Genomic DNA, 22,474 nt, shown 5'->3' with positions numbered 1-22,474 from the left:
TGTGTTTTATATGTCTATTTTAAAAATGAAATCATAGCTACATATTTATGCATATGTTTTTTAGGTTAATTTTTATTTTTTTTTTAAGTTAATTTTTATTTTCTACTTCTCTAACAGTTTTGGAGAAACTGTTCCCTTATGTTCTACTTTTCAGTCTTGCTGTTATGCAGTTTGATTCCCAGGTCTTTGTGGTATATTTTTCATCTTTGGAAGGAAGCCTTAATTCTTTTTGTTCTTACTGTTACAATGAAGCATCTTGGAATGGGTCTTTTTTTATTCAGTATGCCTGGTACTGAGTACTGAGTACTTTTAATCTGGAAATTCATGTGGTTTAGTTGTGGGGAAATTAAAAAAGAATGTGTATTAATCTCTTGCTTTATCTTTCCTCTATTTTATTTTTCTAATTTCTGTGAATTGGTTGTTATATCTTGTGCTCCAATCCCTGTGCCTTTTTCAAAAATTATTTTTTTTCTCCTTTTGAAATCTCTTACCCTACTGTCTCAGAAATATCTACAATTTTGTCTCCTAAACCTTCTAATTCTGATGAATTTGTTATTTTGGATTTTATTGTTTTAATTTCTAGGGATTAGTCTGTGACTAAGACTTTTTTTTAAAGTAAGCTCTAGACCCAACGTGGGGCTTGAAATCGTGACCCTGAGATCAAGAGTTGCATGCTTTATTGACTAAGTCAGCCAGGTGCCCCAGTTATTAATACTTTTAAAATGTAGTGCCCTGTTCTTATTTTATGAACTAGGTATTTTTGCTCATCTCTCTTAGGATCATTGTGGCTTAAAATTTGTTATCTTCTGTTATCTATCACTACTGTTAATTTCTTTTTAAAAATTTTTAAAATTTTTTATTCTTTTTACTACTGTTAATTTCTTTTTGTTTGTTTCATACATGTTAGCAAATTTTTCCAACTATCTGATAACCCCATGCTGTTTTCATATTCATGAGTATGGTACTTTATTTTTTACTTAAAAAATTGTTTTTGAATATATATGGTACTTAAAATTTGGAAGGTTTGTGTGTATGTCAGGTCCTGTTGACCTCAAGAGGGGTGGTATGATTAAGTTTTTTTGTTGAGGGAATTTCCAGGTGTTTCCCAACAAAACTATCTATGTTTTCCTTTTGGATTAGTGAGAGAGAAATTTTCCCAGGACTGGCAGGTCTATATAGCCAGTATTCTGGTACAGAATAAGGGCAGGAGCTGGAGGTCTCACCTTTCCTATTTTAGACTTTCATGTAGAACCCTGTTTTAAAGTAGAGGCCCTGATTATACCTGCCCCCATCTGTGCTGATGCCTACTAATTTGGGGCCCATATGGTTTAGTCTCTCTGAAGAGTTTACCTCATATATTTTTGTGAGCAAGAGGAGGGGATTTAGGCATCTACATGTTTCTTCTTGTCATTTTCCACCAGTCTTCTATTTTTAGTCCCACCCAGGCTTTCAGAAATACCAAATGCTTCTATTCTCAACTCTTCTAGTGTTTCTTTGGCAGGAATTTGTTTACTGTGGAGATTAGTTTGCTTTCTGATGTCTTGGCTATCAGGCATCAGGATTTACTTTCTAATTTCTGAAAATTATTATAATTTTCAACTATACATTAGTAGTCTTAAAATAAGAACTGTATATTTGTGTTATGCATGGATTCCTTATATAACTGACCAGCAAGAAATGTTCTCTGAATAAATAAGGTATTTGAAAGTTTAATGATTATGTTCATCTTTTTTTTTTACAAAAAAAGAATAGTATTGACATATTGTGAATTTGGAAGGAGAAATTCCTTTTTTTTTTTTTTTATTGGAGTTCAGTTTGCCAACATATAGCGTAACACCCAGTGCTCATCCCGCCAAGTGCCCCCCTCAGTGCCCATCACCCAGTCACCCCAACCCCCCACCCACTTCCCCTTCCACTACCCCTTGTTCATTTCCCAGTTAGGTGTCTCTCATGTTTTGTCACCCTCACTGATATTTTCACTCATTTTCTCTCCTTTCCCTTTATTCCCTTTCACTAATTTTTATATTCCCCAAATGAATGAGACCATATAATGTTTGTCCTTTTCCGATTGACTTATTTCACTCAGCACAATACCCTGCAGGTCCCTCCACGTCGAAGCAAATAGTGGGTATTTGTCGTTTCTAATGGCTGAATAATATTCCATTGTATACATAAACCACATCTTCTTTATCCATTCATCTTTCGATGGACACCGAGGCTCCTTCCACAGTTTGGCTATTGTGGACATTGCTGCTATGAACATTGGGGTGCAGGTGTCCTGGCATTTCACTGCATCTGTATCTTTGGGGTAAATCCCCAGCGTGCATTTGCTGGGTCATAGGGCAGATCTATTTTTAACTCTTTGAGGACCCCCTCCATAGTTTTCCAGAGTGGCTGTACCAGTTCACATTCCCACCAATAGTGCAAGAGGGTTCCCCCTTCTCCACATCCTCTCCAACATTTGTTGTTTCCTGCCTTGTTAATTTTCACTATTCTCACTGGTGTGAGGTGGTATCTCATTGTGGTTTTGATTTGTATTTCCCTGATGGCCAGTGATGCGGACGGAGCATTTTCTCATGTGTTTGTTGGCCATGTCTATGTCTTCCTCTGTGAAATTTCTGTTCATGTCTTTTGCCCATTTCATGATTGGATTGTTTGTTTTGGAAGGAGAAATTCTATCTATGATTTAGATTAAAAAATTTTAAATGCTGTCCTATATTGGGCACTTGCCTAATCCTTAACCAGGATTAGTTTTTTATTTATTTATTTATTTATTTATTTATTTATTTATTTATTTATTTATTTATTTATGATAGTCACAGAGAGAGAGAGAGAGAGAGTCAGAGACATAGGCAGAGGGAGAAGCAGGCTCCACGCACCGGGAGCCTGACGTGGGACTCGATCCCGGGTCTCCAGGATCACGCCCTGGGCCAAAGGCAGGCGCCAAACCGCTGCGCCACCCAGGGATCCCCCAGGATTAGTTTGTATACTGGTACTTAATGATGTGCTTTAAACTTGATTACCTTTTGTGGTGGTGGGAGGGCATCTGTGGTAGGTTTTTATCTCCTTCAAGTGTTCCAGAAGTTTTCAGAATGGCTTTCTCAGGTTTATTCTAAAATAATCTTTTACATAGTTTCTCACAAACTTAGTATTTCATTCTTACATATATAGATGTGAATTTCATTCTGGTCTTATTCCCTTCAGCCTAGAACAAGCATTTCTGATAATGTGGTAATGTGGTAGATGTGATAAAAAGTCAGCTTTCATTATCTAAAAAAAAAATATTTTGTCTTTACTTTTAAAAGATAATTTCTTGTTGGATACAGACTTGTCAATTTTTTTCTTTCAGCACTTTTTTTATTGTAAAAAATATATAACATAAAATTTACTATTTTAATAATATTTAAGTATATAATTCAGTGGTATTAATAAGTACATTCAGTGTTGTATGACCATCACCACTATGCATTTCCATAACTTTTTTATCATCCCAAGAAGAACACTCTGTACTCATTAAATAGTATCTACTCATTCTCCCTTTTCTCCAGGCCCTGGTAACCTCTATTCTGCTTTCTTTCTCTATAACTTTGCCTTCTGTAGGTAGTTCCTATAAGTGGAATCATATAACATTTGTCCTTTTAGGTCTGGCTTATTTCACTTAGCATAATGTTTTCAAAGTTCATCCATTTTTGTAGCACAAATCAGAATTCTGTTCTTTTTCTTTGTTTTTAAGAATTGTTTTTTATCTTTGGTTTTCAGCAGTTTAACCATGATATGCCTAGGTGTGGTTTCTTTGTGCCTAACTTTTTTACTGTGCCTGCTGAACCTGTGGTTAATATTTTTTATCAAATTAGGAGAACTTTTGGACAATATTTAGATATTTTTTCTTGTCCATAATCTTCATCATTTATTTCTGGGACTTTAATTCTACTTGTATGAAGAGACCTGATACTGTCGTATCAGTGTTATTGAAGCACTCATTTTTCAGCTGTTATTTTTCTTCTGTGCTTTCTGTATTAGTCAGGATTCTCTAGTAAAACAGAACAAATAGGAGATTGATCTCTTTATCAGATTTATTATAAAGATTTGGCTTTCATATTTAATACAATTATGGAGGCTGACAAGTTCCAAGTCAGTCAGCAAGCTGGAGACCCAGGAGATCCAATGGTATAGTTCAATCCAAGTCCAAAGGCCTGTGAACCAGGAGAGCTAGTTGTGCGTTTCCAGTCTGAAGGCTAGCAGGCTCGAGACTGAGGAGGAGCCAATGTTTTAGTTAAGTGTAAAGATGGAAAAAATGTTCCAGTTTGAAGGCAGTCAGGCAAAAAGCATTCTCTTTAAGAAGAGAGTATTCTTTTAGTTCTATGAAGTATTTCAACTCATTAAACAAGGTCCACCTACATAAGGAGGGCAGTCTGCTTCAGTCTACCAGTGTATTTATTTTATTTTATTTTATTTTTTTCAGTCTACCAGTTTATAATGTTAATCTCATCCTCATCAGACACATGCAGACCTACCCAAAATAATGTTTGACCAAATACCTGGGCACCCTGTAGCCCAGTCAGGTTGACACATAAAATTAACCATTATACTTCCATTTGTATGATTTCTGTTGAATTGTCTTGAAGTTCACGTCTTTTCTTCTACAGTGTCCAATTGGTATCAATCTCATTTGCGTTTTTTTTTAACAATATAAAATACTGTATTTTCAGTTCTAAAGTTTCCATTTTTTAAAAGTTTCTGTATTTCCCCTGAAAGGCCCTTTGTATTCACTTAAAATACCCATTATTAACATGTTTATTGTTATTTAAAAGCCCTTGATTGTTAATTCTAAAATTTAGGTCATTGGTAGGTCAGCTTCTATTGGTAGTTTTTTTCCTTGACTCTGGATCACATTTTTTTGTTTTGTTGTATGTCATTATATACATATATGTATATATTGCAACCTGGGCATTATGGATGATACATTTTAAAGACTATGGATTTGTTATCTTCCTTTGAATGATACTGAGTTTTGTTTTAGCATGTAGTAAAATCATTTGTAGATCCCCTTGATTTTGTCACAGTCTGGTTTTCAGGCTTTGTGAAAGTGAGTCTCTTTCAGTTTTGTTTTTAAACTTAGGGTTAATCCTTAGTACTAGCTTGTGGTCTTTCTTCCTAAGATATGGCCACTATAGGGTTTCATTCAAAAGTCTCAAACTTGAAATGTTGTCTTTCCTACGGCAAGTATTTTTCAAAATCTGTGTCAGCTTTTCAGCTGTTGTTTTCTTTACTAAACTCTATGGAATCTTGCATCTTGTATGAACAGTTAAGGGCTCATTCAAGAATTTGAAGGGACATTTACATAGATTTGTGGGCTTCTTTTTTTTTGTATGTGTGTCTTTCTCCTTTCCAGGATTCTTCCCTCAATTTTCAGCTGCTTCGGTAGTGCCAAACACCTTCATCTCCACCTGGCAAGACTGTAGTTTTCAATTTGAGATCTTTTTGTTGTGCATCTACAGTTTTGACTGTAGTGCCTCATGGGGAAAGCTGTGTAAATGTGATCTCACCCAGTATGTTTCTTTTCTTTCAGTGGTTGAATCATCTCCTATTTCTACCAGCTTTTGGTTATTAGCTTTCAAATAGCTTTGCTTTAAAACAATTTTTTTTATTTAAAAAATTCTGACCAGAGTTTATAATTGTTACTGGTCTGTGGGTTAGTCTCATATAAGCTACTCCATTATCAGGAGCTGGAACCTGTGCCTTATAAATGTGTACTATTAGTAGATATAATAATATAAATTATACATATAATATAAATTAACAAAATATAACAAACTTCACATTATAAAATATAGTTGGTTACTTAACATTATATTTGTTCCTTTTTAATTGTGTGGTACAGGAATATGTTACCTTTTTAAAAATGGGAGCATTCTGGGGATCCCTGGGTGGCTCAGCGGTTTGGCATCTGCCTTCGGCCCAGGGTGCGATCCTGGAGTCCTGGGATTGAGTCCCGTGTTGGGCTCCCAGCATGGAGCCTGCTTCTTCCTCTGCCTGTGTCTCTGCATGCCTCTCTCTCTGTCTATCATGAATAAATAAACAAATAAATCTTAAAAAAAAAAAAAAATTGGAGCATTCTACCTAAACCTAACCTTCCTTTTTACTTCCATTTCCAGTCCCAGTGACTCGTCTACTCCCATAGCCATACTTATTTGTTGATTTGCTTTTTTCTGTGTCAACAGAAATGCTGGAGTATATAGTATTATTCTTTTTATTAGTTTTAGATAAATGGTATCAGACTCTATGGTATCTATAATAGATTTTTAGATAAATGGTATTATATGATACTTCCAGTGTTTTTTGTCAGTCAGCAAAATGTATTTTGAAATCTTTCTATGTTGATATATATAGATCAAATAATTTTTTTAATTGTTAAAAATTTTTACTTTTTTTTAGATCAATTAATTTTTAAACTACTGAATAATATTTACCATATTTATTTAACTATTTCTTTATTGATGGGCACTCAGGTTGTTTCTAGATTTTGCCATTAACATTGATGATTTCACAAATATTCATGTACATATCCCTTTGTACATATATGTATTTTTTTGTTTGTTTATGTAGTTGGAAGTAGATTTGCTGAATCAGAATGTATATTTACCCTTATGCTGGCTATTGTTAGTTTCCCCTCCCAAGACATTTACTGTTTGTCTACTTTAGAGAAATCTGTCTTTGTAAAGTTGCCATTATTGACCATATAGAGGCACAGAATATAGACCTTAGAGGTATATATCTTTGTGTGACCATGCAAGTTACCTCTAAGAAACTTTTCTTATGGAGATATTGTGATTGAGATAATATATAAAGAATTTTAATTCCAATTTCTGGCACTTAGAAACACTCGGATATTAACTATGAATATAATTTTACTATTCCTAATATGTTGGATATAAAAATGATCCTGGTGATATGATTTCATCAGAATTTAATAGGCCTAGCTCTTTAGCACTGACTCATGATTTTAGTAATTGATCCTAACTGAAGTTAGGTGTAGCCTTAGAGCAGTGATTCTCAACTTTGGCTGCATATTAGAATCCCTAGAGAGCTTTGAAAAACTCTGAAGCCCTGGCTGCACCCAAAATCAGCAACTCTATAGCTTGTACCCAGGCATTTGAAGTTTTTGAAATTTTGAAGGTAATTTCAATATATATTCAGTTTTAACAGAGTCTGGGATAAAGCTTGTACATGCTTTTGAGTTCTTCCAGAAGATTCATTAAAGTTGAAATTGAAAGGAATGTAGTTTTGTTGTTTCTTGGTAAAGGGCAACCTTAAATAGTTTGTGCTACAAAGTTGTTACCATCTAGTCCTTAATTTTCAGCTATTTTATGCTTTGATTGGACCTAAGATACATGTATAAATCAAGTAAAGAGTAGATTGCAGACGTTGTTCTATCCTATCAATTTGTGGGCATGATTGTGACACAAGGAATCCTATTTTCTTTTCTACTGACTGTGTTCTGTTCTTAGAGTTTTTTTGCCTTTAGGTAGAATACTTTGAAAGACAACATGATTGATAAGACATACTGATTTTCGGGTTTTATTACTGGTATGTGATATATCAGTACTTTACTCTTTAATATGGCCAGTTATGTTGGTTTAAATTTTTTTTATTTTTAGGTAATTATAAATTCACGGGCAGTTTTATAATGTATACTTTTTATTGGAATTTTTTTTTTTTTTTTTTTTTACTTTTTATTGGAATTTGATTTGCCAACATATAGTATAACACCTAGTGCTCAGTGCAGGTCACCCAGTCACCCCATATCCCCTCTCTCTCCTCCCTTCCACTACCCCTTGTTTGTTTCCCAGAGTTAGAAGTCTCTCATGTTTTGTCACCCTCTCTGATTTTTCCCACTCATTTTCTCTCCTTACCCCTTTATTCCCTTTCACTATTTTTTTTATATTCCCCATATGAGTGAAACCATATAATGATTGTCCTTCTCCGATTGACTTACTTCACTCAGCATTAATACCCTCCAGTTCCATCTGCATCAAAGTAAATGGTGCGTATTTGTCCTTTCTGATGGCTAAGTAATATTCCATTGTGTGTGTGTGTGTGTGTGTGTGATATATATATATATATATATATATATATATATACCACATCTTTTTATCCATTCATCTGTCGAAGGACATCATGGCTCTTCCACAGTTTGGCTATTGTGGAAATTGCTGCTATGAACATTGGGGTGCAGGTGTCCCAGCATTTTACTAATCTGTATCCTTGGGGTAAATACGTAGTGGTGCAATTGCTGGGTCATAAAGTATCTCTATTTTAACTTCTTGAGGGACCTCCACACAGTTTTCCAGAGTGGCTGTACCAGTTTGCATTCCCACCAGCAGTGAAAAAGGGTTCCCGATTCTCCACATCTTCTCCAACATTTGTTGTTTCCTGTCTTGTTAGTTTTCACCATTCTCATTGATGTGATGTGGATCTCATTGTGGTTTTGATTTGTATTTCCGTGATAGCAAGTGATGCAGCATATTTTCTCATGTGCTTGTTGGCCATGTGTATGTCTACTTTGGAGAAATTTCTGTTCATGTCTTCTGCCCATTTCATGATTGGAATTTTTGTTTCTTGGGTGTTTAGTTTGATTAAGTTCTTTATAGATCTTGGATACTAGCCCTTTATCTGATATGTCATTTGCAAATATCTTCTCCCATTCTGTAGATTGTCTTTTAGTTTTGTGGACTGTTTCTTTTGCTGTGCAGAAGCTTTTTATCTTAAGTCTGATAGTACATTTTTGCTTTTGTTTCCCTTGCCTTCATAGATGTATCTTGCAAGAAGTTGCTGTGGCCACGTTCAAAAAGGGTGTTGCCTGTGTTCTCCTCTAGAATTTTGATGGAATCTTGTCTCACATGTAGATCTTTCATCCATTTTGAGATTATCTTTGTGTATGGTGTAAGAGAATGGTCCAGCATCATTCTGCATGTGGCTGTCTAATGTTTCCAACACCTTTAATTAAAGAGCCTTTCATTTTTCCAGTGGCCATTTCCTGCTTTGTTGAATATTAGTTGAGTGCCCATTTCTGGGTTCTCTATTCTGTTCCATTGATCCATGTGTCTGTTTTTGTGCCAGTACCATAGTGTCTTAATGATCACAGCTTTGTAATACAGCTTGAAATCTGGCATTGTGATGCCTCTGGCATTGGTTTTCTTTTTCAATATTCCCTTGGCTATTTGGGGTCTTTTCTGATTTCTTACAAATCTTAAGATAATTTGACCAACTCTGTGAAGAAAGTCCATGGTATTTTGATAGGGATTGCATTGAATGTGTAAATTTCCCTGGGTAGCATAGACATTTTCATAATTTTATTCTTCCAATCCATAAGCACGGAATGTTTTTCCGTCTCTTTGTGTCTTCCTCAATTTCTTTCTGAAGTGTTCTGTAGTTTTTAGGGTATAGACCCTTTACCTCTTTGGTTAGATTTATTCCTAGGTATCCTATGGTTTTGGGTGCAATTGTAAAAGGTATTGATTCCTTAATTTCTCTTTCTTTGGTCTCATTGTAGTGTATAGAAATGCCACTGATTTCTGGGCATTGATTTTGTATCCTACCACATTGCTGAATTGCTGTATGAGTTCTAGCAATCTCGGGGTGGAGTCTTTTGGGTTTTCTATATACAGTATCATGTCATCTGCAAAGAGGGAGAGTTTGACTTCTTTGCTAATTTGAATGCCTTTATTTCTTTTTGTTGTCTGGTTGCTGAGGCTAGGACTTCTAGTACTATGTTGAATAACAGTGGTGAGAGTGGACATCCCTATTGTGTTCCTGATCTTAGGGGAAAGGCTCTCAGTGTTTCCCTATTGAGAATGATATTTACTGTGGGCTTTTCATAGATGGGTTTTAAGATACTGAGGAATGTCCCCTCTATCCCTACACTCTGAAGAGTTTTGATCAGGAATGGATGCTGTATTTGTCAAATGCTTTTCCGGCATCCTTTGAGAGGATCAAATGGTTCTTGTTTTTTCTCTTGTTGATGTGATCCATCACGTAGACTGTTTCACAAGTGTTGAAGCACCATGCCTCCCGGGGATAAATCCCATTTGGTCATGGTGAATCACCTTCTTAATTTACTCTTGGATCCTATTGGCTAGTGTCTTGTTGATAATTTTTGCATCTGTGTTCTTCAGGAATATTGGTCTATAATTCTCCTTTTTGGTGGAGTCTTTGGTTTTGGAATTAAGGTAATGCTGGCCTCACATAATGAGTTTGGAACTATTCCGTCCCTTTCTATCCTTTGGAACTGCTTTAGTAGTATAGGTATTATTTCTTCTTTAACGGTTTGATAGAATTCCCCTGGGAAGCCATCTGGCCCTGGACTTTTGTGTCTTGGGAGGTTTTTGATGACTGCTTCAGTTTCTTTGCTGGTTATTTGCCTGTGCAGGTTTTCTTCCTTCTTGTTCCAGTTTTGGCAGTTTGTTGTTTTCCCGAAATGCATCCGTTTCTTCTATATTGCCTAATTTGTTGGCATATAGCTGCTCATAACACGTTTTTAAAACAGTTTGCATTTCCTTGGTATTGGTTGTGATCTCTCCTCTTTCATTCATGATTCTATTAATTTGAGTCTGGCTAGGGGTTTATCTATCTTATTAATTCTTTCAAAGAACCAGCTCTTGGTTTTGTTGATATGTTCTACAGTTCTTCTGGTCTCTATTTCATGAAGTTCTGCTCGAATCTTTATTCTCTCTCTTCTGCTTGGTGTAGGCTCTATTTGTTGTTCTTTATCCAGTTCCTTTAGGTGAGAGGTTAGTTTGTGTATTTGTGGTTTTTTTTTTTCAAGTTTTTGAGGGAGGCTTGTATTGTGATGTATTTTCTGCTTAGACTACTTTTGCTGTATCCCAAAGATTTTGAATGGTTGTATCTTCATTTTCATTGTTTCCATGAATCTTTTAAATTAATTCTTCTTTAATTTCCTGGCTGACCCATTCATCTTTTAGTAAGATGCTCTTTAACCTCCATGTGTTTGAGTTTCTTCCAAATTTCTTGTGATTGAATTCTGGTTTCAAAGCATTGTGGCCTGAAAATACGCAGGGGACAATCCCAATTTTTTGGTATCGGTTGAGACCTGATGTGACCCAGTATGTGGTCTATTCTGGAGAAAGTTCCATGTACACTTGAGAAGAATGTGTTTTCAGTTACATTTGGATGGAAAGTTCTGTATATGTCTGTGAAAAATCTATTTGGTCCAGTGTATCATTTAAGGCCCTTGTTTCTTTGGTGGTGTTCTGCTTAGAATAGATGTCATTTGCTGAGTGTGCTGTTTTAAGTCTCCTCCTATTAGTATATTATTAAGTATTGCTCTACTTTGGTTATTTTTTTTTTAAGATTTTATTTATTTATTCATGAGAGACACACACACAGAGAGAGCGAGAGAGAGGCAGAGACACAGGCAGAGGGAGAAGCAGGCTCCACGCAGGGAGCTCGACGTGAGACTCGATCCTGGGTCTCCAGGATCATGCCCTGGGCCAAAGACAGGCACTCAACCGCTGAGCCACCCAGGGATCCCCCTCTACTTTGGTTATTAATTGATTGATATACTTGGCGGCTCCCACATTAGGGGCATAAATATTCATGATTTTTAGGTCTTCTTGTTGGATAGATCCTTTAAGAATGATATAATCCCTCTTCATCTCTTACTACAGTCTTTGGTATAAACTCTAATTTATGTGATATGAGGATTGCCATTCCAGCTTTCTTTTGAGGACCATTTGAATGGTAAGTGGTTCTTCGCCTCTTCCTTTTCAGGCTGGAGGTGTCCTTAGGTCTCAAATGAATCTCTTGTAGAGAGCATATAGATGGGTCATCATATTACCTATTCAGTCTCTGTTTCTGTGGATTGTTTCTTTGGGCTCCCTCTATTATAGGGTCCCCATTAATATTTCTTGCAGAGCCAATTTGGTGGGCACATATTCTTTCAGTTTCTGCCTATCCTGGAAGCTCTTTATCTTTCCTTCAATTCTGAATGAGAGCCTTGCTGGATAAACTATTCTTGGCTGCATGTTCTTCTCATTTAGTGCCCTATATATATGATGCCTGGTGGTCTGCTGTTAATCTGATATTTCTCCCCATATAAGTTAGGAACCTCTTGTCTCCAATTGCTTTAAGAATTTTGTCTTTATATTTGAAATTTGCAAGTTTCACTATTAAATGACGAGGTGTTTTAACAGTTTTTATTGATTTTTGCGGGGGTCCTCTGTATCTCTTGAATATGAATGCCTATTTCCTTCCCCCAGATTTGGGAAGTTCTCAGTTATGATTTGTTGAAATATACTCTGTGGTCGTCTTTCTCTCTCAGCCTATTCTGGAATCCCAATTAGATGTATATTCTTCCTTCTTAAGCTATCATTTATTTCCCTAAGCCTTTCCTCATGGTCTCTTAATTGTTTTTCTCTTTTTCCTCAGCTTCCTTCCTTGTCATCAACTTGTCTTCTATGTTACTCACTCTCTCTTCCACCTCATTAACCGTAGCAGTTAGAGCAAAGGGTTTGGATTGCATCTCATTTGATCTGTTTTTATTTTTTATTTTTTTTTTTTAAATTTTTTTTTTAATTTTTTTTAAAATTTATTTATGATAGGCACACAGTGAGAGAGAGAGAGGCAGAGACACAGGCAGAGGGAGAAGCAGGCTCCATGCACCGGGAGCCGGACGTGGGATTCGATCCCGGGTCTCCAGGATCGCGCCCTGGGCCAAAGGCAGGCGCCAAACCGCTGCGCCACCCAGGGATCCCTGATCTGTTTTTAATTTCAGCCTAATTACATCTCAATTCTGTAGAAAGGAGGTCTCAGAGTCATGTATACTTTTTTTCCAGAGCCACGAGTAGCTTTATAATTGTGCTTCTGAATTGAATTTCTGACATCGTATTTAAATCCACATTCTATTAGCTTTGTGGCAGAGTGTATTGTTTTCAGTTCTTTCTTCTGTGGTGAATGATTCCTTCTAGTCATTTTGTCCAGTACAGAGTGGCTGTATTAGCGGGCTGAGTCAAAAATATCAACACTGACCTAAGTAAAATATACCCTAGATGATTCCAAAGAGGTCAGAGACCCGAAAATAAAAGAAAAAGAACAGAACAAAATAAAACAAAACGACCACTAAAGTGAAGAACAGTCTTTAAAACAAAGTAGTAAAAAGAAAAGGCCAAAAACCAAAAAGAAAGAGAAGAAAAGAAAAAAAAAAGTAAAGAAAAGAGAAAAAAATGGGGTCTGGGGGATGGTGGTCATGGTGAGGAAGTGGTAGTGGAGAGAGAATGTAGTCTACCTGATGGTTCCTAGAGGGTGATCTTCTTGGTTCTGAGTGTATTTTGTTCTGTATATTAGAAAATGTTCAATCCGAAGTTTATATAAAACAACAATACTTACAGAAAGACCCAACGCTGACCACAAAAACATAAACATGATAAAAGAGGGGGGCAGAATGGAAAGGAAGAACGAATATAATCTCACAGAATGAACCAACAGTGTGTTTCACTTGGTTCTTGGTATATTTTGGTCGTGTGTTAGAAGGTACTAACTTCCACCATTATAAAACAAAATGAGTTAGAAAAAACAAAAAACGAATACCCATATCTTGTATATCTACCAAAATTAAATTGAATACATTGAAGGGAATCCAGAAGTGAAAAATATATCTAAGACATGTAATTGTAGAAATATGAAAGTCAAAAAGGGAAAAGTTAAGAATGAAGAGTTGGTAAAATATTGTATTTAAGGTGGGAAAAGAGAAAAAATATTGGAAATTTTAAGTCTGATATAAAAAAGGAGTTGTAATGGATTAAAAAAGAAAAGACCCTCTAGTTTTATATACTATTTTCCCTCAGTCCTGGAGCTTTTCAGTGCTGCTTGTTCAGTAAACTTGCTTTTCCCTTGTACTTCCAGCAGTTCTTCTGGGGGAGGGGTCTGTCTGATGTGCTGATTCTCAGGTGTCTGTGCCTGGGCGGGATGCCCCACCCCTTTCCAGGTGCTGGGCTGAGTCTGAGCTGTTTATTCTGTGAGGCCTTTGTTCCCTCAAGGCCTTGCCTCTCCCAGGCACAAGGTGAAACAAAGCAGAAAGAGAACAATGGTAGTGGCCAGATTTCCAGCTCTGAAGTCAGCTCCCTGGAAGTAACTAATCACAGTCTCCCAGTGCACACTGGCCTAGGTGCTCCTGGGGGCAGGGGCAGGTACACTGATCTACACAGCTTGTGCTGTACCTAGTAGCAGGAGAGTTCTTGCTGTCCTGTGCCCTCCCTGCTTCCACCTATCTCAGGGAAATGGAGGATTGTTGTCATTTTCCACTTGGGCACCCTGGGATCTCGGGCCTTGTGCTGCTGGCCCCGGACTCCTGGGGACCGCCTTTCCTGAAGGGAATGGGGCAGAGCCACCTCTGTCCAGAGCCGGTCCACCTAACCAACTGGCTTTTTCCAAATGCCCTTGAGGGCTACATTGTTCCAGCTCTTTACCAGTATCGGACTGCAGTTTGCCGTGCGCTTTTCCCCCAGGTGCCCCTCCTCTTATAGTGACTCCGGGAATCTTGAGGCTTCACCATGCCTCCTGTGATTCTGCCCAATTTCCCTGCCAAGCACCTTTCCATCATTGAAAACTCTGATGCAGATCTTAAAATTTCCCGCTTCTCAGGGCTGGGCTTTCATGGCCCAGAGGTTTTCACCTCTTTGCTTTAGCCCTGCTAGTCATGGTTCTCCTCCCCCACTTTATTCTTTTTTATTTTTTTTCACCTTTCTATCTTGTTAGAAGTGAAAACTTTTCTCTGTGTAGCATTCCAGCTGTTCTCTTTTTAAATCTCCGGTCAAATTCGTAGTTTTTCAAGATGTTTTGAAAGTTATCTAGGTAAGTTTGTGGGACCAGATGAGTTGAGGACTCCTACTTTTCTGCCATCTTGCCCCTCCTCTCAGGTTTTTTCTAAGTCCTCGTATCCTTGTCCTCTTCCTCCTACTTATTCACTCCCCCCCCGCCCCAATCTGGCTTGAATATACTTGGTGTTGCAGTAGAAGGTAGGAGCAGATTTTTATAGTTCTGAATATGCTCTGTTGTAAGAGCATTATCCCTTTCAATCACCAGCTTATTGTGGGAGGTGTTTCTTATGAAATTCCCACCTTTAATGGGCTCTGAGCCTGACTCTCTTTGATGCCATTTAACCAAACTCATGTGCTAGGGTTGGCAAATGTTCACAGTGCAATAATAATAGCATTAGTTCTTAGTTTCCCTGCAGAATTGATTTGGTACTTTTATAAGGTTTTTAATGTTTTAAAGGTATTGTGTCTTCACATTTCATCCAACATTTTTAGTAAATTCAATAAGAGAATTACTCTGAATAATTTAGTTTGCCATTTTCAGATACTTTGATAATCTCTTTAGCATTATATTCTAGTTTATAATTTCTCTTTTTTTTTCAGCTGAATCTAATTGGCTTTTGAAATCTGTATGTGAAGTTTAAAATTTTTAATTATTTTTTATTTTTAGAAGCTCCACTTTATTCTTTTTTAAGCGTGCCTGGTCATTTCATCAATTTTTTGTATCTTAATTGTATTTTCAGTAGCTTAAAAAAGCTTTCTGTGAGCATAAACATATTTTATATTATATGTCTGACTATTCCAATATCTGAGGCTTTTTTTTTTATAAACATTTTTTTTTAATTTTTTTTTATTTTATTTATTTATGATAGTCACAGAGAGAGAGAGAGGCAGAGACGTAGGCAGAGGGAGAAGCAGGCTCCATGCACCGGGAGCCCGATGTGGGATTCGATCCCAGGTCTCCAGGATCGCGCCCTGGGCCAAAGGCAGGCGCCAAACCGCTGCGCCACCCAGGGATCCCTATCTGAGGCTTTTTTAGGTCATATTATGCTTTCTCATATTTGCCTGGCTGTTAGTCTGTTACTTTTGGTGGTTCATTTCTCCTGTATCATGTAAATTTTTTTTTTTTTTTTTTTAACTATGGGCTCATGTTATTTGGAACATAGGAATTCTCTGAGGTCTGGTAAGTTAAGATGTGTTTTTCCAGGGAGTATTTGTAGTCATTTTTGATGGGTTTTTGAAGCTCTGCAACAGAAAGATCATTTGTGCATGTATGTGTATGTGTGTTGAGACCACACAGATAATAAGAATTCTCCTCTAAACTTGTCTGAATTTACTTTTCGTTCATGGATTTGTAGTGAACCTTTTCCTCCTTTACATATATAGCCACTGCTGAAACTTGAAGGTTTCCTGTTTCTTTGTGTACTAGTTTTCCCCTTCACTGGGCATATTACTCCTTGAAATTCCTTACTTTTTTTTGGTAGAAAATCTCTAATATGTTTTCTCATGCTGTATTGTCCCCAGATTTCATTCCTTTATGCACAGAGACTTTCAAAACCAAAGTTGGCAGTAGCATGCATTAACACATACCTCTAGATACCGTCTACCTTCAGGACTCATTTGTCTATCTGGATTTAATCTTTTTCATACTTCTTTAACCTTTGGTTATTTCTCTTATTCTCCTACCACCTCTGTGTACTTTGGAAAAACCTTTCTTTTAACCCTTTATGCAACATTCTTAAAGAAGGCTCCTTAGGATATTTCATTACCCCATTGTCCTAATATTTCTCAAATTTTATTTTTAATGTTTCTTTTATAGGATTCAGTTTAGCTGCATTTAAAAGAAACAAGAGGAAACTAGAGCTGGCAGAAAGGGTGGAAACAGATTTCATTCAACTAAAGAAAAGAAGACAATCAAGTGAAAAGGTCAGGAGGTGTTTGAAATAATCATTAATGTATCATAATGATATCTATAATCTGCAATTAGACATGTAAGCTTTAAAATGGTACTTTCTTGTAGAAATACAACAGATGCCACATATGTATTTCTAAGTTTTCCAGTAGCTACATTTAAAAAAATGTAAGAGAGACAGGTAAAATTAATTTTAACACTTTATTTAAACCAATGAATTCAAAATATCCCTTCAGAAGTATAACCAATGAAAAAATTATTCGTGAGCTGTTGAGCTTTCTTTTTTCCTTTTTGTATTATGTCTTCAAAACTAGTGTATATTTTATACTTCTAGCACATTTCAGTTATACTAAGTTTTCATTGGAAATATTTGGTTTATACTTATATTTAATAAAATTAACAGTTCAAAAATAGGTTTACATAACAAGTTATGCCAAACATACTTAAAACTTTCTAATAATTGGATATATTTTAAATTAAAATTATTTAACATTTCGTAAAATAAAAAATTCAGTTTCTCATCACTCTTGCCACATTTTAAGTGCTCAGTAGCTACATGTGGCCCATGTCTACTGTTTTGGTTCTTGTAGCTCTAGACAGTGATTTTTAACATGGCTGTGTAGAGGGTAGAGTGTGTTATAAGGAAATGTGTATATTGGATTCATGTAGATATTTTTACATTCTAATTACATGTCTGTTTCTTATTCTTTTGCATTCTTTGTTTGCATTTTACGCATTAGTATGGCATCATGAGTCCATGTGTCGCATTTCTTAAGTGTTCTGAGGGGTAGAAAGAAGTTGAAAACCACAACATTCTTGTTCAGCCTGTGGCTTGGGGGTCTGTTAGCACACAATTCATGATGGGTGTCTCACATCACAGTCATTTGATGTACTTTGACATCTCATTAATGTTCTTTATTGGTTATTCCTTCTATAATTGCTCATACATTGTTTTATTGCTTTCTGTTATAGTTTTATATCATTTACTCTATATAAATGCATAATAAATTATCTTTCTTACTGATATGTATTTTCCCAGTATGTTGCTACAAGGAACAATTAAACATTTTGGTCTAAATCTTTTCATTTTTCTGCCAGAAAAGAGTAAGAAATTAGAAGGTCATTGAAGTAGATCTTGGTGAAAGTGGATAGTAGTGTTGTTCCATTTCTTGGGTTTTTGTATCCCATATGATATCTGAGTGACTAAATTTAAGACTTTTTACCTTTTAAAAAATTGTGATAAAATTTGTATGCAGTGAGCAATTTAATCTTTTTTATAAATGTGTATTCCCATGTAACCCACATGCCTGTCAAGATATAGAACATTTCTAGTTGTTTTGTGCTTCCTTCCAGCCAGTCTCCACCCTCTTCAGGCAACTGCTGCTCATAGATGTTTTGTATTGGTCTTAAATTTTATATAGTTGAAATAATATAGAAGGTACTCTTTTCTGTTTGATTGCTTTCACAAAGTGCTTTTGAGACATTTATCACTGGCTCATTCTTTTTTATTTATTAAGAAATCGATATTCCCTTGTATGAATATACTGTAATTTGTTTTTCCCATTTTCCCATTGTTGGGTATTTGGTTTGTTTCCAGATTTTAACTATTGTGAATAAAACTACTCTGAACATTCTTATACAGATTTTTTTTCTTTGACATCAGTTTTGGATTTTTATGCAGAGAAATACCAGTTGATTTCTTAGAGAATTAATTAAGCTGGTCTTATTCAGAAGATTCATTGTTTTCTACAGAAAATATTTATTAAGCAGTTACTCTTGGTACTGAGATGGGTAGTAAGAAAAGCAATGGTGAACTAGGTGGAGGAAATTCATGCAATAATGAAACTTTACATTTTAGTGGCTAGAAACAGAAATGTATAAGTATATAATTAAGTAAGCTAGGTACTATGTTTAGTAACTGTTATGAAGGAACCCTTCCATTCCCCCCCTCCCCTCCACAAACACAAGATAATGTGATACACAGTAATTTGGATATGAGAGATACAAGAGAGACTCAAAGGAGGACTCCTTTAGTTAGAGTGGTCAACACAGATCTCTTTGAGAATGTAACATTTGAAAAATATGAAATGAGTTTTATGAAGAGTCCGTAGAACTCATTTCAGTCAGTAGAACTCACTCTATGTAGTTCATGTGCAGTGTCGCTGATGGGGAGTTAGCATATTGGAGGAATGGAGAAGAGGGCCAGTGTGCCTAAAGCAGAATGCAAGAGGAGAATGGTGTGAAATGAAGCTGGAGAAATAGCTAGGTGCTGGAGATGTAGCTAGGTAGACCATGGCAAGGAGTTTCAGTTTTATTTCATGAATGAGTCGCCATTGAAGAGTTAAAAGTAGAGAAGTGGTGCTATCTTATTCACATTTTACAGATTGTCTTGGGCTGTTTCATGTGGTATAGATTGAGGGTGGGGGCAAGAATAGAAGTGAAGAGACTAATTAGGAGGTTACTACAGTTAGAAGATGTTGACAGTGTGGACTGATAGGGATGAAATTGGAGAGAAGTGAATATATCAGGGGTTTCTTTTGAGACTTCCTGGAAAGCCAGGTATTATTGTTGCCTTAGATATTGGTAAGGAAGACAGAAGAATGAAAGGTTTTAGCTTTAGTGACTGAGTATTGCCATTTACTGAGGTGAAAAGGGCTAGAGGAGGTATGGCTTCATGGTGATAGAGGTAGGAAGTGGAAATTTACCCATATCCCCTTAGTGGACTCAGATTAACCAATACTTTTACATTTTCGCCATAAGACATATTACCTGATGCCAAAAGCACCCTAAGTACTCTAAAGCTAATAGACCACCTTTTAGTGTACCATGCTCCTCTGCTCCTCTCAGTTGAATTTTATGCCACCAAGAGCCCCATTATGCTTGTTTTTATCATTGTAATTATATAATTCATTAAGCGTCATGTAAACTGATGGATAGTGAGTTTAAAAAGAAAGTTGTAGGCTTGAAAACTATGACTGTTGTTTAGAGCTAACTTGAAAAAATAGAGTTGGTTTATAAAAAATTGCCATAGAATTAAGTACGGGCAAGCCAGCTGTAAAAGATTGAGAAAAATAAAAATCTAAAAGCATTCTGGGTATGTTGTTAGTATCTTTATGTTCTTGTTCTATTTTAAATAAAATGAAACTTGAAATCATGGGACAATTCAGTACATTGTAGTTTATGTAAGAAAGATGATAACGGAACATTTGGTTGTGGGCGTGCATTCAAAAAAGTCTTTGGTCTTACATAAAAAGATTGGCTAATGAATGAACCTTTGTGTTTTAAATAAAAAGAAAATGTTTAAGTTATGTCTTCTTTGTTTTTAAATGATTCTCCACTTTACCCAGAGAATATTCAACTTTTGAAAAATTTAAGCAACCACTCATATTGGTTAGGAAGACTTTCAGTGAAAAGCATGATATAGATTAACTGTGGAGTTGAGTTATATGAATCTGAAGCTTATGGACAGATCAGAAGGGAGATTCCCACTTGGAAATTATTGGAATCAAAAGGAATATAAATACATATGGCTAGGTGAACTCACTTAGGAGTGAGAGAAGAGGTCTGAGAATTGAACCCTGGACCAATTCAACATGTACAAGTTGGGAAGAGGAAAACCCAGCAAACCATAGAAGATGCAGTGAATGAGACAGATATATCACCAGCAGAGTTTCTAGGAAGCCAAGAGAGGAGCGGTTCAAAGTCAGTCATCACCTGGGTGGAGTGCTGCTAAGAAAAGGGCTAACAAGGACGGAGGACTGACCATTGGATTTAGCACCTGGAGACTGTGGGCCTAGATAAGGACAGTTTCTGTGACGTAGGGGACTGTGGAGCTGTGTGGCATGGGTTAATCAGGGAGAACAAAGATGCAGAAAACTCTTGAGAAGTTTTGCCATGGGGTAGTAAGAGAGAGAGATATGAAGTCAAGAGCCTCTACCATTGTCGGTTATGGTCTGTGAATTCAATGAGTAATTTAATATATAAAGGCTTAGTTTCCTTATCATTAAATGAAAATTGTGATACTCTCCCATAGCAAGGCTGTTATGGGGAACAAAAGTGATAGTAGATGTTCAAGTGCATTGTGGCTATTGACTTAGTTGGACACAATAGTCTTTGCCATTGTGACCTTCATCCTTGAAGTCACTTAGCAAAGAAAAGGAAAAAGGAAGGGAGGAAGGGAAAGAAAACTGCTGCCCAAATTAGTTACCCTGGGTGGAGTCTTTTTAATGGAGAAAGGGGGATTGGTAAGGAAGCGTAGGTAGTGGTGGATGGAGAGATTGAATTCAGGCATCATTCCAATAGAGTATTTTAGATGACTTAAGTGACAGCAAAACTATTTTTAATATTCAAAATATATGAGCTTTAATGTATACAGAGCTCTGTGTTTGACACTGGCCTACAAAAATGCCTGGGACCTAAGCCCCTGTCACTAAGGAAAGATGCTGGCCAGAGGCTTTGTTTTATAGATATTTGGTGCATAACCTTAGTAGGCCTTATCTCAGTAGGAAAGATAATAAAACATGCTCACAGAAAGAAAAGACCACCAGATAATGAGCCAGTGAGGCAGAAAATTATACTTTTAAAGAGAAAGTATAGTAATTTTTTAGAGATATGACAGGAAAGGACAGATAGCTATTTTCTAAATCAACCTGTATTTAGTTTATTTCTTCTTATCCTATGTGTGTAGTTTCAGCATAGTTTTGGTTAGCCCAGCATTGATTAAGGCCCAGGACTACTGTTTGTTGTGGCTATGTAATATACTTATGAGTTGGTTATGTAAATATAATAAGAATAGAGTGTTTGGTAACTTTCCTGATGTTGATATTTTTTGTTACTCAGTGTTGAAGGAGATAAACTTTATTTTGAAGAGTATATGGTAGAATAAGTCAATTATTTTTAATCCTGAAAGTCACGTAAATCAATTAGAAATTTTTGTTGTATTGATATTTGCTTTTCTTTAAAAAAAATAATTGTACCAACATTACAATACTAATAGAATTAAAAATTAAAGCAAGAGAAATATTTAATAGTTTGCCACCTCACTAAATTGTAGTGTTTTTATTTTCCTCAGTCTTTGATCATTTACATTTACATTTGACTTAGTTTAAAATAAGAATGGTTAATCCATGGAATGTTTTTGGCGGCAAACAATAGAAAACCTGACTGTGGTTAGGATATGCATATTTGTCTTCCTGCTCCCTGGCTGTTTGCCATATAATAAAAAGTTTGGAGGTGGTTGGTTGCTGGCTATAGCTTAGGTTTCCAGTGATGCTAGAGCCAACATATCTGGAATTCTCTTGGGCCGTTCTCTCATGCCTTTTGCCTTATGGATGTAATATGGCTCCTGCAATTTTAGATGTCACATCTGCATTCAAGGTGAGAAGAAGCGAGATGATGGGGGTGGGGAGACTATTGCCAGATGTATCTGTTACTTTTTAAATCTGGGATGCAAAAGTTTTCCAGAGTCTCCTTATAGACTCCCCTTAGTTATTTTTTTTTTGGGAAATAGTGGAGAAGGGGCACAATTCAGTCACTTGGTTATTCTTGGTTGCAAGAGAGCTTAGAAGGTTGAGTGGGTTATCCTGATGACAGTCTTACAAAGCTCATGGCTTGCTGCTGGACACTTTGTCTTCCTAAACAAAATAATGGTTTTGTCATCAAAGGAAAAGGAGGAGAGTGGTTATTAGGTAGGCAACTTACAGCATATAACCTAAGGGGAGAAAGTTTTTAT

At 36.3% G+C, this 22,474-nt stretch overlaps 1 protein-coding gene across 4 annotated transcripts in view; it reads left to right on the top strand.

Moving 5' to 3' along the window:
• Positions 1 to 22,474, top strand: part of TASP1 (taspase 1) — a 273,821-nt gene that overhangs the window by 62,293 nt on the left and 189,054 nt on the right. For all 4 annotated transcript variants that reach the window (XR_005984419.1, XM_041732946.1, XM_041732944.1 and 1 more), the window contains one exon: positions 16,651 to 16,757. Coding sequence is in view for 3 of the 4 variants with exons in the window: in XM_041732946.1 (XP_041588880.1) it covers positions 16,651 to 16,757 (107 nt within the window). In the remaining variant the exon portion in view is untranslated. The remainder of the gene's footprint in view (positions 1 to 16,650; positions 16,758 to 22,474) is intronic.

The sequence above is a fragment of the Vulpes lagopus genome, chromosome 18 (genome assembly GCF_018345385.1).
Source record: "Vulpes lagopus strain Blue_001 chromosome 18, ASM1834538v1, whole genome shotgun sequence".
Lineage (NCBI taxonomy): Eukaryota > Metazoa > Chordata > Mammalia > Carnivora > Canidae > Vulpes > Vulpes lagopus.
This window is presented reverse-complemented; position numbering and strand designations above follow the sequence as displayed.